Below are 19,236 nucleotides of genomic sequence, written 5' to 3'. Positions count from 1 at the left end.
CTCTTGACTTAAGGCGTCGTATACTTAAGCAGGCGTCGTGGCTTCTTCTCTTGGCTTCATGGCAGCAGTAATCGGAAACCCGAAGGTCCCGTCCCTCTCGTAGTTTTTAACCGCCCATGGTTATTCAATGTCCCTCCTTACAAAAAGGGGAAAAAACACACATGGAGCACGTGAAACACGTATTTAACACGGCCTCAATTCCTGGCACTGTCACTGTGATCACACACTCACGACAATTAACACGACGCGGTCGAAAAGTTAAAACAAAGCAAAGTTCCGTATCTCGCGCAAAGTGACGCGGAGATGGTGTTCGGTCTGAATATGGCGCTAAACTGTGTCGGTCCTCTGGAGTCCAGGGGTATTTAAGGAAAACTTGAAACTTCAAAAATCAACCGCCTCGCAGTTCGTTAGCTTAGAAAAAATGCTGGACGGTGGTCTTTCTTCCAGGCTCGTTGTCCACTTGGGAGGTTTGGGGGTGAAGAAAAAAAACAGAGCAGTCCTCACACGTGTTGCGAAAGAACTCCCCCTCGGTCAGCAACTTGGACGTTGTTCCATTCGTTGAGCATGTAAAAGTCACCCTTAGTGTCAAAAATTCCACAACTCGCTATTGTTTTCCTACCCTCGCCGTCAGGAACCGAAAATCCAAGAAAAGCCAAAAAGCACAACTGGTTACAGAAAGTTGTTAAGAGTATTTACGAAATTCTAAAATACACTTACATAAACTACAAAAAAGACTGGTGACAAAAGTAATTGTCACATCTTGTTTGTTTTTATGTCCTCTATACGAATCTGTGGTCCGTGGGCGCCATTAAAATGACACTCTGTATATATATATATATATATATATATATATATATATATATATATATATATATTTCGAAGACTGAAGCAGGTACGGTACAAGGTCCTTTAACCGTAACTTGTCTGGAAGGTGTAAGTGGCAACTTTATCTTGTTTTGAAGCTTTCAGCACGGTGTATACGACCAGACAGCACGCACATATTCATTAAATATGTAATTAGAACTGAAGCTATTAATTAATTTGGAACACATTTATACGTCCTTTTTTCCGTTTTTAAGTCCTTTTTTTGATATTTTTATAGTTCTTTTTTTGGCAATTTATAGGTCTTCAACTTCCGAGTCCTATTTATTACTATTTGTTGTCAGCATGTCCATTGAGCTGCGGCATCGTTAAGTTAAATATCTCTCACCCCATTTCTTTCTCTCGTTTCACTCCCCTCTCTCTTTTTTTCTCTTTCTTAAGCAGTCAGTGCTCGGGTATAGTCGACGGCTATAACTTGACAAGTTTAAAAACAAGACGCTGCAATCCATTGTTTGCGCACCTCACATCGCATTTCCCCACTCCATTGTCTGCGGCGACGTTCGTTCGCAGTGTTGCAACCTGGAGGGAGCGGAATTCTCTGAGAATTTTCAACGATATTTGAATGTGAAAGGCATGAATTAGTATCCCGTCACCTACGTTACCTATTGATTACGCTAAATTCTAAATACATTTTGATATTTTCCCTTTAAACCTTAAATGAATTAAGTTATATTAGGGATATTTCTTACCAGCATAAGAAATGTATGAAATAAAACGATAGAAAAATGAAAAATATATAATCGATAGAACTGAGCTCACCTTCTAAATGTTTTCCCGTTCTCCTTCTTCAGTTTCACTCTCCCACTCATCCGAGTCTGTGTCTACCGATGAATCTGTGTCCGTGTCTGAATCGGCTTCACCAAGTCTAATTCACTTCATCTACACGCTCGTCCATAAATCCATCTCTTTCAAAGTAAGAATCTTGCAGCCAAGAGTAAAGAGCATGAACATTTCAATGCTTTAGAAAAGAACACAGGCAAGCGTGTTATCAGATTACCTTCTCGTAGTGATTGTTGTAGGATAAACAAACGAACCACCACCCACTAGTTAAAAAACAAAAACAAAAAAAAACTTGCCACTGCTCGATGTCGCATTCAGAAAATGAAGTCATTCGCCCTGTAGTTTCTCTTCGTTATAAACCTTAACGCACGTGCGTAATACTACAGTTTACGATAGGCGCACCGCACGCATTTTCAAAGACCGGATTAAATTAAATGAACCACTGATATAATAGGAGCCTGCATGCACCGTCACGCTAAACAGTGAAAATTGTTTGTCATATTTGTTTTAGCTTAATTTTCCTGAGTTGGCACCACTGGTACTCTCAACGCCAGACCAGTGAGTAGAAGAGTGGTGGGGAGGATGACGTAATAGGAAGTGCTCCGCAGCGATCTGCGCATATCGGGGCTTAACTTGTCAGGCTATAGCTACGTTGACGAGCGGCTGGCTTTGAAGTCGACGGAGCGCGCCCACCAGCTCCAACAATACATTCAACACACGGTTGAGACCTCTAATCTGTGGTTGAGACTCTACGTGAACTAGACGAGTAAAATGACAGCTGCGTCCATTGGCTCAAGGACTCCACGTGGAGTAGACGAGCAGAATGACAGCTGCGCCCATTGGCTGAAGGTTGAGTGTGATTGGACGAAAAAACAACTCGCCCGCTGTTTATCCCCACCCACGTTCGTGGCGGCATCTCGCTTCAGATCTTACACGTTAACCTGTTTAGTTCGCAGTTTTCAATTAAAGTTTCAACATTGTGAGATCGCAGCTTATTTCGTATGACACCGAAATGGAAGTGTAAGTTTGATTACAGACTTGGAAGTGAATTCCAGAAGTGATGCGGGCGTGCATAATAATTAGGCTTGATTCACATCTACGCTCAAGTAACGCTCAGATCACCCTCCCCTCAATGTTCGCTCCGATCACGCTAAGCTCGCATTTCGGTCACGATCAGGTGAAAAGAATATTTGACTGGAGCGTGAGGGGGCGGAGCTTGACTTTGCCGAAGCTTGGTCATTGATGTGAACGTACGTATCGCTCAACCCACGGTTCAGTCACTCTGGTTCAGTAACCTTCTTCAACCCCGTTGCAGAGGATACGTAACCCAGTTTTGAGCGTAGAAAATGAGCGGTCAGAAGTCAAAGACCTATTGAAATACAAAAAGGCGAATATAGATAAAATTGATTGCTAAATATTTTCCTCTCAATTCTGTTTGTTAAACATCGGTCAAATTATGCGATTCCATGAACCAGAGTAAAAAAAAAAATTAAGAAGAAAAAAACCTGACCGAAACAACCAAATTACAATTATAGCCAATGAAAAATAAATAAATAGGGGACTAACCACAAATATGATCCAGAAGTACTAGCTGTAACGACCTTTTTCCAACCCGTTGCATCAATTAAAATCCTTAAATCAAAAAGCTAACCGCGACATATGTCAAGACCTTCCTTGGTGAGTTTTCCCACAATCCGGAGTGTCATTACCGCCGCACGCATGTGTGTTTATGACGTTGCCCAGTTCCAGCTGTGTTTATCTTAAATTGAAAAGGAAGGTGATTGGTAAATGAATGTAAGATGGAAGTATATATGAGGGATATACATTGGAAAATTAGTATTTATGTAAAACTGAGACTTGAGAGAGACGACAAGATGGCTGAGAATATGGAAATGATAGAAACAACGCGTGCAATGCCTTCGAGCATTTGCATACCTACAAGAATTCAAATAACGTTTGTATTGTTGTTATGCAAGTGTATCGAAATATTGTGTTTATATATACCTATATACGTACGTATAATGTTTGCAAAAAATTACACTGTATTTATAATGTTTTTGACGATTTTATGTAGTGTATAATAATTAAGTGTAATAGACTGGCACATTTATGTTGCTTCCAAAGTGTACATTTACGTAGTACTTGTAGAATGCTTTCAATATTTTAACAATACTGTATTTAATTTTTTTTACGATTAACGATAAATGATTAATAGTTAATAGGCTGATACGATTTATGTGTTTTCTGTTGAGTAATAAAATTGATACAAGTAATCCTGTGTAACGTCTTTTGAAATAAGTAAAGAAAAGTCATATTTGACTCTCTGGATAGGTTTAACATTTCAGTGTAAACACAGCTGTACATCGTCATAAACACACGTTTGATTTTATGTTTTAAGTCCACTTTATGCACTATGCACCATGTGCCCATAAACACACGTGCGCGCGGCGGTGATGACACTCTGGATTGTGGGAAAACCAGGCAAGGAAGGTCTTGACATATGTCACGGCGGAAATGAACCGATAAGAAGCCTCGGCGCAAATGACTCGCCGCAAACGACACGACATCTTCCGGAACAACCAAAGTATAATTTGTGTGTGTGTGTGTGCAAAGGAAAAGGTGGTGTTGTTCAACCCTCTGCCTAGGGAAAAATCATTCTTGATATCTAGCTCGGAATCAAGATTAACAACGAATTTGTTCTTCGTTTACGGAAAACAAAACAAAATTACTTTTCACATGATGTGCGTAACAATCGAGTCTTTGAAACTAGGCTTACAACCTGTCACGTGTTGTGTAGGAAACTTTCTAATAAAAGATGGTCAACAATGTCGATATGAAACTTTGAGCCCGAAATTTTTCACGTCAAACCTAGACCGACAAAGGAGTGTTACCATTGTTGACATTTACAGTTTTGCACATTGTAGTCGCAAATAAAAGTTTGCCGCTTTCAAACCAAAAGTATAACATCAATAAACAACATTATATTTATAATAGCCGACCTCCTGTCCGATTGGTTAGCACAAGGCGCTACATCAGGTTCGAATCCTGGCCTGGGCAATCACCACTCATTCTCATCCTCAAGATTAGTTAAAACTGGCAGAAAAGAGAAGTAAGTCAACCAAATCAATCAATCTCCGCTTTCGCAATTCTTCTTTGTCATTTTTCTTCTAATTAACGCAGTGCTACAACAGCCAAGTCCATCGTTGAAAACGTCTTAAACATTGTAGTTAGCACAATCTGCAGGCTTATTATACAGAAAAATCGGTGTACGCTGTCAAGAAACCAACACCAGACTGACGTTGATCGTACCTTGACCGGATCGAAGCCTGACTACTAGTGTGGATACCTCGTGACCGTGAGCGGAGCATGAGCGGGACGTGACCCGAGTGTTGCTTGAGCGTGATGTAAATCAAGCCTTATGGTGTACATACATAATTCTTAAACGGGTCCAGCCCTCCCTTCTCTTCAACAAGCGTCTAACCATCGGTGCTCGGGATTTTCACTTACGAAATATAGCAACGCTAATTTTGTGCATATTAGCTTGAGAGTCTCACAAGGTCAGGACTTTACTACTGAGACAGGGCCGAGAACAAGACGAAAAATAGTGGAAGAAATACACTTAAAAAGAAATGCTCCGCAAGGGAACCAAAATAACACATACTCCACATGCCTATTGAAGCTTACAAAAAAACCTATTCAAATTGTGCAAGAACAATAATGTTGACACTGTGAAAAGGGAGGCAAAGTTTTCTAAATATATACTTATTTCTTTTAGTAGTTTTTATTCAATTCCATACATGCACGACTTTATCACCAACATCAATTATATTTCCTCACATATTGAATACTATAAATTGTTGCTGTTAGATATGTAAATGAATAAAAAGAGACTGTAAAATTATGCTAATGTTAATTAAGTTACCGAAATATGTGTTTTAAATATTAACTCATTCAAATACTCAGAACGAATGGGGACTACAGTTTCAAAATAATTTTAATTTTAATTCACTGTAGTTCATAATGTAATAAAGACAAGCCCCTAGGCTAAGTTATATCTTTCATCATTGAATTCTACTGTGTTTATATTAATTTCATGTAAATTATGATGCATTGTGTTAGTATCTCTTTATATTTTGTTTTGACGTGGTGGTTCAGATCTGAAACATTGAGTGTAAAGATATTATTTGTACATTGTAATATTTGAAATTTTGTATTCACATACGCTACTTTTGTATTGGATAGTCTGATATTTTATGTTACTCCTTCAATCCAACTTTGTATTATTATTATAATGTATTGTTCTTAGTAACTATACTATGTGTTGTGTACATTTACAATGTACTTTAACGTTGACATGTTTTATGTTTATCAGAAAATATAGAACACTGTAATTGGGCATTCGTCTGTTTTGTTCAAACAAATAAATAAATTAAATTATGACTGAAACGAGAATTTACATCTCAAGGCGAGAGAGTACAGTCACGGACAATGCCAGCTTGTAACGAATACATTGACTTGCAATGGAATCGTCAAGCCGGCAGTGTCCGTGACTGTACAAAGAATTTTCAATTTACAAGGCTCGCAATGTCCGTAATCTGGAATGCATTGGAGCAGCTGACGAGAGAGCACTTCCCCAATTGGCGTGTCACATATCGCCATGAAACCGTGCTCCTCCAAAGCAGGGATCTCTTCGTACTTGTTAACCTCATAAAGGGAACCTACGACTTACGTCATCTGTTGGGACACAAACATCTATACACTACTCGATGACAATTAATGGCAATGTGCGCAGTAGCTTTGCCAAAAATTCTTGTTGGACTCGTCTCCTTATGGCAGTGGATGGAAAATGGGGAGGTTGCTACGCAGGGGTGGCACCGGGGGGAGGGGGGCTGTGGGAATTAAGCTGTTTGTCCAGTCAGTGGTGCATTCGTGATTTCAGTTAGGGAGGTAGGTTTTTCTGACGGTATGCAACTTTCTATATGTTACCAGTCAGTTATTGCCTGGCGGTTGGTTCTAACCTAGCACATTAAATTATATGATAACATTTAAATGTAATTTTGAAACACACGGTTTATATTATATATTTACATTCTAGGAAAACCAAAACTCATACACAAAAAACAGCTATGGAACTAGTAACACTGAAAACATGCCCAAAATTCTATTGCCAACTTACCTATAAGTTTCTTGTGAACTTTAATACATGTAAAATATCAGAACAATGCCATGAAAATTTTAGTGAAAACAACCTGCTATTGGCTAGGTGAGTTGTTCAGTTGCAAAATTGTGTTCTTTTTTGATTCACAAGACTACATACTCCTCAACAAGACAATCTTTCATAACCGATCCATTGTTGGACACAAATTATTTTTGAATCGTGTTTGTTATACGTAGATAAAAAAAAATGGTATACTATATGCTTGCAATTTGATTATCTTTGAGAGGGATAAAAACATCCCTGGATGGAAAAATATAATTGTCTTTTGCCAGGGATAAAATTCTTTGTGGGGGGGGGTAAATACCCGGAATCCCCCTGGTAATTCGCACACTGTCGGGAGGTGCGAATGAATGCTTGCACACTCCTTAATTTTGTTCCGCACCCCCCTTCGGCACACCTTTTCAAAAAACTATTATTAATCGAAAACATTAACTCTTGCATTGTCATATTATTTTATTACTTATTGAAACCATGTTTTCATATTGAGCGTAGAATGTTTTGTATTGAAGTGAAACAGACCCCTGTGTCTGTATACAATAGCCAAGCCATTGATCCTTATCTGAAAGAGGGGCCGCATTTATTTCCATGCACTGGGCGACAGTCTCTACAATGGTTAGCGCCTGCTGTCTTATCTTTTGTTGTTAAGAATTGTTTCTTCTTCTGTAAGGCACAATATATACTATCATTGACCTGCCTTAACAAGCTTTGTTAGTGTCTTTCCTATGGTAACGTCGTCGAATCATAATCAAGGGGTCCCGGGTTCGAAACCCAATGGTGGCACATAGTGCTTCGGATCCCATATTAAACTGTAGGTCCAGTTCCAATTTGTCTATCTGTGCATAAAAGTGGACTTAAAACTCAAACAAGCTTTGTTCGTTTCAAATTACAAAACCTTTGGTTGTGGTTAAAGCAAACAAAAATGAAGCGTCAGTAGTAGTGTTCAGTTTCATTGGTATATGTTCATAGAAGCCTACTAGAGTGCGCGTCAAATCTCCTGCATATCGCAATAGCCAATAGCAGCACTATTCAGCGGTGCCATGTCGAAATCTCACACGGAAAAGAGACAGCGTGGTTGAGCGAAACGCTTTGTCACGGAACTAGGCAACGCCGCACGTCTGTGATTCGCTGGTGCTGTTCAGCCGTTCAAGGTCATATGCAGGAGATTTGACGCACACTCTAAACGTTGATTGATTTGATGTAATGGTTAAAACAAGTATGCATGTTTTCAACATCGCAACCCCTCAGCACTTAATATCTCGATCAAGAGTAGTTACAGGAATTTTCCACACTGGAAATTTTTCAAAAACCGTGCAATGCTGTGTCTTTAAAAATAATACTCTATTATCGATTCTTTTTACCCTGTAATATTAAGGCTCAGCACAGTAACGCAAGGAAAATTACCCAATACAACAGTGGTTCCCAAAGTGTGCACCGCTGCGCCTTACAGGGGCGCCACGAAATGTTCTACTTTTTTCCACTGAAATGACACTTACTTCCAAATATGCGCTTATTTAGTACTTTTTACATATAAAATGTTTCTGAATTTGAAATATGTGTTTACTTTTTTTAACTTAAGGCAAGCAACCTATCCACACTTACTGAGCGTTGCAAGTGTTTGATAGGCCTACATTCTGACTTGGGCGCCGGGGAAAAATCTTGAAACACTACGGACGCCGTGAAACGAAAAAGTTTGGGAACCACTGCAATAGAACACAAATAAATAATGCCAAACAGTACCGTAGATTGGGGCCTAACTTTGAGGGAGGAGGAGGGGGGCAGAACATAAATCCAGAAGGTTAAGAAAATACCCCTAATATGTAAATTTTAATAAACCTGATTTTGTTTTTGCGGGGAGGGGCGAGGGCCCGCTTGCCAAATGTGCATTTCGCAGTGATTTTTCCACACACCCAACATCTTCCTGACACCCCCCCCAAAAATTTATCCCCACCTGAAATTTTTCACAAAGGCCCAACTTATAGTTGCCTCTAAATTTACCCTTAATCACTCCTAATATGAGCTTAATCCCGCCAGATGGAAAATTCTCGATAAACCTGTTAATTTGAACCTTCTCTCTTCACCCATAAACATTTTACCTTAGTGAGCATTCCTACCGTTAAAAAATAGGATATTTTTGTTGTAGACGAGTGGTTGGACACACCTCCCGTCGGCCCATGCCTGCTTATTAGTTTTTCTTTTTAATGAACCAGTTGGAAAGAAACGGATTGAACACGAACGGTATAACCGCGAAAATTTCACTTTCGAGGTTTTTCTGGTGACGCTGGTCAAAGGTCCAATCTGGAAGTAGTTGCAAAACGTTCCGTCAGATGACGCTACCAGGCAACAACGAACAGAGGCCCCTACGGGGAAGAGATTAACTATGTGCACAATGGACATTTTTACTGCAAGTGAGCTGGGGACAATGAATATACTGATATAACGCAGGGTGCGAAATCCTGGGGGGAACAGGGATAATTCCCCCCACGAATGATCTTGTCCTAAAATTCCCCCCACGAATGATCTTGTCCTAAAATTCCCCCCCACTAAACTTTTCTGGAGGGAAAAGAGTTTTGGTTGTAACAACAAACATAAATAATTACTTTGGGAGTCGAATATATTGTACTGGAATAATATCTATAAAACACATAAAGAACGGACAAGAAAGAGCCTCATCTCTAAGGACACTGAACCCAGCAATTCCTGGAACACAGAAATTAGTCCGACTTGTTATTTCTTCTCCATTTCTCATCACCTTTCGTCGGCTACCACAAAGTATTGTATATAAATATATTAATAAAACACGTAATAGAATTTACATTTGAATTTTATACAGGAAACAAATATCTTCTTAATGTCTCTTAATTTTTAAGTAGTATATTATAATCTAAAATTTGCAATCGAATTTTAAATGGACAGTCGATATAATATATTGTGTGTCTTATAAAATAATTTTATTTATATTTGACACATATTTAATGACGTTATATATATATATAATATGTGTGTGTGTGTATGTGTGTCTGCTCCTTCCCCCCACCAATCTGCAGCGATTTCGCACACTGATATACAGTGTGCTAGGTAGTTGACTCGTCGCATCTAACGGTGATCGATCTTTGGACCTATCAGGGAGATTGGAGTCACGAAATCTATATTATGAGCAACGTATAGAGCGTGTCATCTTACAAATTTTGGCAGCTTACACAGAAAGAAATGATTTGTTTGGTTTTAACAAAACATATTAGGTTAAAATTTTTAGGCCCGTAGCGAGGGGTGGGGGGGGGGGGGGGCTGAAGCTTTAGCGCTATGCACAGAAAGCGCCATTCAAAGCCTCTCTTTTCTTAAAGACAACGAAGTCAGAATATGCGACACATATACGAGTGTCATCCAGAAAGAAAGGAACGTTTTGGTGTAAAACACAAACGACAAATAATGTGTGCAAAAAAATTAAGGCACAGAAACTTACTCTACTTTTCCACATATTCGCCATTTAAGCACTTATTATAGAATGGTACCAGTTTGTTGAAACCGTCATTGTACACCCAACGGCGAAAGAAACAGTAGGCGAATTGTCCACCACCATTTTCATTCGGTCTGTATTACACAATGTGATGACAATGAATTGAAATTAAGACGTGAATAAGCAGAGAACAATGCCTGCTTCGAACCAACATAGTTTCATTCCTTAAAACAATACAGGATGTGGAATAAAAAAAGTAATGAAATTAGCGGTGGACAATTTGCTTACCATTATCTTTGCTGTTGACTGTACTAGGTTGCCGCAGTGACGGCGCCAGTCTAAAATAAGTGGGTGGGATACGGATCTCGGAGTCAAATTCTCGGGGGCTAATATCGGCTAAAAGGTAATTACGTAATACTTTACTACGATATAATTTTAGCAGTGACATGCTTTACAGTCAGATCCAAAGGGAAATCATTGAGATGTTATGTTGCATTTTGTTCCACAGGCGCGAAACTTTTATGTCAAATAAAATGCAATAATTGTATTGATTTCTTTTCTTAAGCCATTATCGAGAGGAATAATATCATATACTTACTATCATGCGCATCCGGAAGGGGGGCAAGGGGGGCCGTGCCCCCCCTGGAAAATTAAAGTCATTATCAACTCGCTGGATATATGTATAAATACTACACGTAACACTCCTTCTATGTAAAGAATGTTAGAACTTTTTTTTTGATAAAGTAAGAAAATAACCATAGCAAGAAACTACGATAAGATATGTCCGTTTTTACGAGCAGCTACAACATTATTAAAATTGAAAGGTTTTGCAAGCTCTTTCTCAAAGGACAGAATAGATATAGCACTCAACCTCTTCAGGCACGTATCCAGGAATTCCTTTCGGGGGTTGCTCAACACCATTTTTTAAAGGGGTATAGTAAGAACCTCACAATTGTATGTTTAAGACCAGTGGTGGCAATTGGGTTCAAAAACGGGGGGGGGGGGGGGAGAGGGTGGTTCAAGGAAAGTTTACTTTCTCTTGGTAGACGAGGCTTAACATTAAGAGGCCATAATGTTGAGGCAAAAAAATGGGGAGCAACTATCCCTTAAATCGTCGCCACTGTAAGGCTGTCATTTTAATCAGAACGTGAAATCGGAACATTTTTTACCACTCGACTCCTCTGTTTCCATGCATTAACATTGTGTGCCGGAACCATCTCAGCATGTGTGTTTGACCATTTCTTCTCATCAGGCATAAAAACACCTATGGTGTCTTTGAGTGTTTTTACGAAGCTGTTACACATGCACGGGATGGGCAATCCACTCGACAACGCGAGATTCAAATTGTGGGCTGCCAACTGGACGCAGACAGCTCTCGAATATTTCTCTCTGATTCGAGCCTGAACACCACTAACGCGTCTTGTCCTCCCATGTTTGCAGCTCTTATAAAAGCCGAAACCCACCAAATTGTTCAGATTCAGGCCTTAGCATTCACAAAAGTTCAAAAATGCCTGTCGCAGCTTCGGCTATCTGTCATATATCGGCACGAAACAAAGGAAGTCTTCTCGAATAAGGTGGATCACGAAACAATTAATGCAGAATGAAAACCCTTCCGTTCCCAACACATCTAATGTTTCGTCTCCCAGTATGATCAAATGCTTATTCATTTACCTCCAGTGACGTGCCCAAGGGAGGGTTGGTGAGGTCATAACCCCATTTGATCCAGTATTCCTTTTCTTTAAAGAAAGAAGAACGTCAAAGACAGGAAAAAATTGGCAAAATCAGGACTGACCACCAAAAATAGTATGCGTAACCCCTCTCCCTTCCGAAAATCCTGGGCACGCCACTCTTTATCTCGGACACATTTTTTAAAATCAACTCACCAGAAGTTTTTATCATTCCGTATTAGAGATTGAAGTAAGATGCGTTCTTCCTGCAGTTTTGGATATGATCCTTTGCGGTGCTGTCTGCCTGCCTTCACACCTAACCTTAACAAGGCCCTAATTTTCCATCCTTGTGACTTGGATTTTCAAGACTTAGGAAGGTTTCAGACCGAAGGAAAAGGCGATACATGTCCATTGGAATGGGCCAATCAACAGCAACGTTTCACACCGTAGCGACACAAAAGGCATCACGAACCAAATTTCGAATTGTGAAATCCTCAGGCGACACGGTGTGAAATCTTCCGTATTAGGCCACTGTCATTGTCACCTAGAAGTAGTAGCTCTTGTTGACCACAGAAGAAAAAAATTCTCCTCAACCGGTGGGAATGCTCCTCAGTTTTCTTCTCTCTCCTATATTTTCTGTGCTTGTTCACTATACAGGCAACAACTTACGATTTGATATACACCGGACATGTACTATGTAGACATTTTAACGAAAAATCGGTTGAAGTCAAGGATGGCTAGGTGGCTTAGTTGGTAGAGCCCTGATTCGGGTCTTGGTAGAGCCTGCAATTTCCGCCTAAAATGTCTACATATGCAACATCTTCTTGCTTTCTCTTCTTGACATTCATGAAATTTTCGGCTGTATTTTTATGGTAGTTAAGTGTTTGAATGTGTTTCAAACCCAGTAGGCTTAAACAAAAGTATTTCTTTATACCATGAAATTCTCGGACTGCATATACGAAATTTAGTTCTGGCAAAACTAAATCATCACTCAAAACTTTGATTTTCAGTTGATCTATGCAGCTTATTTATCTTTTAATAAACCACTCCAATATCCGGTACTGCTGAAATATTCACTTTAGAGAGAGAGAGGTCTTGATCTCTTCAGCCCTCGACCCGAACTAGCACTACACTGAGGCCCCGGAAGTTCTGCTGTCGTCAATATCTTCATTTTCGAATCACTATATCTTATAAAGCAACCAGAGGACGCTGACTGATCACTAATCGAAAAATTGAATCCGCGTATTTATATCCTCATTATATTCTAGAACGTTCCTAAGATAAAACGATTCATTAATATTGCCAGTAGTTGACTCCTTCTCTCATTCAAGAACGTACCCTCTCCCGCTTTCCAGAGATTAGAAATTACAACGAATCGCCCTACGTGCGGCGCTACCTTTGTTGTGCAGCTTCCAAATGTTGACAAGTCTCTACATAGTGCTCAAGTGCGCTGCGACAACACCGAAAGTGCAAGAAAAGTTTACGTGCAATATTATCAACAACATGGTTATAGAACATTCTCCGTCTTGCCTCGATAATTGTCTATCTCCTTAAATCATCGTCACATTATTCAAAAAGCCAAAAACCTAATTTTATCTAGTAAAAAATTTAAAAAATCCTGGGGGTGGCTAGAGCCACCTCAACCCCACCTTGGATACGTGCTATTAACAATAACAGGGTTATAGAACATTCTCCGTCTTGTCTCGATAATTATTTCTCCCAAATTATCATCACATTATGCAAGAAACCAAAATCCTAATTTTATCTAGTGTAAACAGAAAAATTTCCTGAAGGGGGGCTCGAGCCTCCTGATTCCCACCTTGGATACGTGCTATTAACAATAATAGGGTTATAGAACAGTCTCCGTCTTGTCTCGATAATTATTTCTCTCCTTAAATTATTTTCACATTATTCAAAAAGCCAAAAACCTAATTTTATCTAACTTAAACTAAAAAATTTCCTGGGGAGAGGGTCGAGCCCCCTGTGCCCCATCTTGGATACGTGCTATTATCAATAACAGGGTTACGGAACATTCTCCGTCTTGCCTCGATAATTATTTCTCTCCTTAAATTATTTTCACATTATTCAAAAAGCCAAAAACCTAATTTTATCTAACTTAAACTAAAAAATTTCCTGGGGAGAGGGTCGAGCCCCCTGTGCCCCATCTTGGATACGTGCTATTATCAATAACAGGGTTACGGAACATTCTCCGTCTTGCCTCGATAATTATTTCTCTCCTTAAATTATTGTCACATTATTTTATTTCACAAAATAACCAAAAACCTCATTTTATCTAGTGTAAACCTAAAACTTTCGGGGGGGGCTCGAGCCCCCTAAGCCCCCCCTCTGGATACGTGCCTGAACCTCTTATTACCATTTCGATTATGAAGACAACACTTGATTTGCCGTAAGCAGCCGTTGATGGGTGTGCACATTTCAATACCACAAACAGTAGCGAAGCGTGCTTTCTCTGGAAGGGTAGGCACAGGACGGAGCAGGGATTGGGGGGGGGGGGGGCTTTGAATATTTTTTAAAAAGTAGTATGTTAAAATATAGCCCCTAGAAAATAAAAGATAACACATTACCTGAATCTCGTCTACTTCTGTTCGAAAAAGTCGGGATAGGGATTGTAAAGGATAATGTAGTGATTAACGCTCTCGCCTTATAATCAAGAAGTAGAAGGTTCGATTCCCCCTGGAGGCATTGGTTCAGATTCTACTTTAATCTAGTCTCGATTAGATATCTGAGAATAAAGTCGCTTCTGTCTCGAAGGTCAGAAAACAGTGACAATGGGACTCGATGTTCTGACCACGAGTCACCCAATGAAAAAGCTATTTGTCAGGCCTTAGCCTCTTACATTTGTTATATGAAAGCTGCTTGTAAAAATTATTTGCTACTTCAATAACAGTATTGTAAATGTTTCTCGTATTAAAGAAATGGATCACTTGACCGTCACTTAGTATTTATTTCTTTTTAATGCCGACCTCCGCGGCGGATTGGTTATAACAGCGTGCTACGACAAGGGCCTCGGGTTCGAATCCCTGCCTGGGCATGGGTGTTCTTTGTGAGTGTCTCTTCGTCAATGTCATCATATCATCGCTCATCCTAATCTTCCCAATTAGACAAAAATTGCAGAAAGCCAAGTAAAATAAACTAAATCCATCAGTCAATTATTTCTTTTCAACTCTTTTATGCATACAATTCTTCTTCAACACTCGACTTTTTTTTAAAAATTATAATACGATTTAGAAAATGATGAAATGCTGAATGAGAGCACGGACACCTTTCTGTGTCCAGACCAGAAAATTTCAGTAAAATGGATATTCTCAATACGTTTGCACTGTACTTTGCCCCCTTTTAAAAGTAGCGCGTTTTCAGTTATGTCACTAATCATGAATGGAAATTTCGTCTCAATATCCCTTTCGTCAAAGAAATAAAATGCTTTTCCTCTCTGAATCCAGATTGGTGTGGGGCACATCCAGCAGCTAACACTTCGCGAAAAGCGGTTTCTCAAAAAAGCTGAAAGCAACTTACATGCATTATTTGCAGTTAGAATTCTAATAATGCCTACGTTAATAGGTTAGGAGGTCAGGTTCAGAGGTGTTAGCAACACATTTTCGACACGTGTTAGCAGCTGCGTGTGCTTCGCTCCCGGCACAAGTAGTGGTAGTGGGCGGTTTCACAAACCTCTTTTGGGGCTCAGGGGGCTCGCAGTGTTGCCAACTGCTTATTTGAAAAAATCACCAAGGTTTTTTGGTCTAACCTAACCTAAAACAGCAAGGAGTTGGCAATTTTGCTTGAGAGTTCACAAACCGGAAGTGGGGCTTAGGGGGCTCGCAGTGTTGCCAACTTCTTACTCAAAAAAATCACCAAGGTTTTTTTGGTCTAACCTAACCTAAAGCAAGGAGCTGGCAATCTTGCTTGAGAGTTCTGCAACCGGAAGTGGGGCTCGCAGTGTTGCCAACACCTACTCGAAAAAAAAATCACCAAGGTTTTTGTCTTGGTCTAACCTAACCTAAAGCATAGGATAATAGGATAGACGATTCGTAATTCTACGAAGAGAGGAATAAGTTTGTCGTAATCTCCGAGGAGTTCCACGTAAAGATAATCTCCTGCAGAAACATCGTACGTAATGTTAGAAAGCATCTTGTCGTGCTTGATTCGAAAAATGTTCTTGCCGGTAGAAATTTTGATTTCGCCTGCGTTTTCCGGATTCACGGTGATTTGAAGTTTCCCGTCGATCGGAATTTCGTAGAAATGTAAATTGTTATTAAAAACATAAAACATCTTGCCCACATCGTCATTCAGTTTCGTCCAAATGCTGTTGAGGTGAATGATCAACAGACCGTTGAGTTTAGGTAACACGGAAGGTAAGACTTCATGATCTGGTATGGTTTCCATAATGATCTGTTTTTTGAAACCGAACAAATTCATAGGCATGCTGGTTATTTAAGAATACAGTCAAAGTTTCTTGTAATGACAGTCAAAGTGGTTTTTTTTTTTTTTTTTTTTTTTTTGTTTTTATGAATCTTCTGTTGAAGATGGACATATGTTGCAGGTTTTGCTTTCTGCTAAGCGATAGTGCCCCCACGGCAATGTGTGAATACCACACTCGAGGACGCACCTCTTGTCGTCGTTGGGATCCAGCGCAATTTTTCTAACTTTGTTTGTGGTCAACACATGGTCGACGCTCTGGATGCGCTGTTCTTCTCTTAGAACCGACGACCTGGTCTTGAGGCAATTGACAAAGTCCTCGAATGCGAGATGCTCCCGAACCACCTGTCTGCCGACACCCTTGGCCTTCTTGGTAACGCTGCCCTCGGCTTTGATGGCATAGGCCTTGGCGCGAAGACCCGCAAACTCGAGAATTACATCACCGTCCTTCTCGTCTTTGAGTTTGCCAGGCACTTTTTTGTTTCGGGGCAGGATGCCGTACTGGTTCGGCTGGGGATAGCCCGAGGTGTCGAAGAGGTTGACCAAAGATGGTACCGTGACTATATCCCCGTATGCATCGGCTGAGTGGACTTGGTACACCAAGCTGTCCGTGTCCGTGTAGAGAAGCGAGATGTTGATTATTATTGAAGATCTAAAGACTGAAGTAGGAAAAGATATGAAGTGTAGATTTGTAGGAGGTTGCAGTCTACATGAGTAATCAAATGATAATGGCTTAAAGCTAATTGACTTGCAATTACAAATAACATAAAAGTATGTGGCACAACTTCTCTACACAAGAAAACATCAATGTCTCCTGAGAGTTCAGAAAGAAATCAGACTAAGCAATCAATTAGTATCATTGATATGAGACATACATCTCACATAAGAGATAGACTGTCATTATTTTATGCTCAGGATCTAAATAGCACCGAAGAATGTCAATAATTGAAAAGAAAATAGGAGGAAAGAATATTAAGTGTGATCATGAACAGGGAACAGATTACATGTAGCAAAAAAAAATGGATATGTAAATATATATTTAGTTATTTTATTCAAAGTATGGAATTAAATATAAGCTTGAATTTGTTTTAAAAATGGCCATTTTCATTGGGCAAGCGGTTGGATAGGCAAAATAAAATGCATTAGGCTTGCATGACATTAATTGTGATGCAAAATTCAAATACAAAATGTGCTTTTTTTGTTATCACTCAAACCAATGGATTCCAAAATTTCTTTCATGTGATGAAGCATGAATCTTCTCATGTTGTCCCTAAAGAAAGATCTTTATTGACTGAAACTGCGTTCAATAGTTCATGAAGTAGCCCAATGGAGGTATATTGTCTCCGGGACAATCATCTGATTTTAGACATGACCTCAGATCCCTACATTTTATATCCTTTCTCTGGGGGGGGGGGGGGAGGCCATCACCTGATTTTAAACCCTGCCAATGGAGTGATCCTTTGAATTTTAGACAACATCTCCAGGAGTGATTGTTTGATTTTAGACTTTACTTTCGGGGGTCGATCGCTTGAAGTTTTAATCGTGTTATTTGACAACAAAACCGCGAGATCAAAATAGAAGATTGTAATGATATTTCCTTATGTCCAATGTGATATGAATATTTCTTTTCTTTTTCAGACTCAAAAACTGGAGTTCATTCCTATGACTACGAGGCAGCAATTGAACATGCAGGTACAAAAAATATTATTTATATTTTTATTACTTTTTCTTTTTATGCTGGAAAAAAGTAAAAAAAAAAAGTCGTAAATTAATTTTGGGAACCATTAGAGATAAAGCATCTTGTAGTGCTTTGTACAGAATGGTTGTAAAATCTGGAACCATTAGGAGAAATGATGAACAGTGTCTTAATGCAAAATGTGCTCTACATGTTGCTGCAGTGGTTTTGCTTTCCAGGAGATGATCCAGGTCTTTGATTTTCACTCCTCAGATTTCCTAATTCTCCACATGGCAAAGCACATGGGGTTGAGATCAAGTGACTGTGGTACCCATTCCACAGCTCACTGTAATAACTCTTATTAATTGGATGTTTCACAGTGGGTGTTTCTACATATCACAAAGTCTCAGTTGTTGTTCCAATATATAAAAAAGAAGATAAGTCTAATCAAAGTAATTACCGTCCAATGTAACTTATGCCTATACTATAAAAAAATTATGGAACACTGTATACATATTGAATTAGATAAGTATTTTTCAAATAATTTATTTACAAATGCTCAGTATGGTTTCAGAGCTCATTCATCTACTACAAAAGCAAATGAAAGCATTGCCTCAAAAGTACTGGATGCTTTTGAATCTAAACTTTCAGTGAGTGCAACACTTATTGATTTAAGTAAGGCTTTTGATTCAGTTTCACACCAAATGCTAATAATAAAGTTACACTCTTATGGTATCCGAGAAGCTGAGCTATCCCTCATAAAATCGTATCTATCAAACAGACAGCAATGGTCAGTATAAACAGCAAACAATCACATCTCCTAAATATTGAAAGTGGAGTCTCCCAAGGTTTAATCCTTGGTTCTTTCCTTTTTATCATTTATAGAAATGATCTACCCACCTACATACCCCACATGTATGCAGATGAAATTACTTTCCTCACAATTGGCAATAATAAATGCATACTTGAAGAACTGGATAAAGAAGTAAAAGAGAAGTTCACTTTCTGGTTTGAAACAAATCAACTGCCTATTAATCAAAACAAAACACAGAAAATAATCACATTGAATGTACCTCAATAAAGCTTCTTGGTCTATATATATAATCCACCTATATTATAAATATAA

General features: G+C 39.2%; 1 protein-coding gene across 1 annotated transcript in view; it reads left to right on the top strand.

Moving 5' to 3' along the window:
• The first annotated feature begins 17,066 nt into the window (after positions 1-17,066).
• The window catches only part of LOC145978151 (synaptic vesicle glycoprotein 2B-like), a 56,425-nt gene continuing 54,255 nt past the window's right edge, over positions 17,067-19,236 (top strand). Inside the window, exons 1-2 of the mRNA XM_083110591.1 lie at positions 17,067-17,118; positions 18,074-18,127. Coding sequence (XP_082966717.1) covers positions 17,067-17,118; positions 18,074-18,127 — 106 coding nt within the window. The remainder of the gene's footprint in view (positions 17,119-18,073; positions 18,128-19,236) is intronic.

This window comes from Lepisma saccharinum, chromosome 24 (genome assembly GCF_977018435.1).
Source record: "Lepisma saccharinum chromosome 24, izLepSacc3.1, whole genome shotgun sequence".
Lineage (NCBI taxonomy): Eukaryota > Metazoa > Arthropoda > Insecta > Zygentoma > Lepismatidae > Lepisma > Lepisma saccharinum.
Note: the sequence above shows the minus strand (reverse complement) of the source record. Positions and strands in the feature narration are given on the sequence as shown.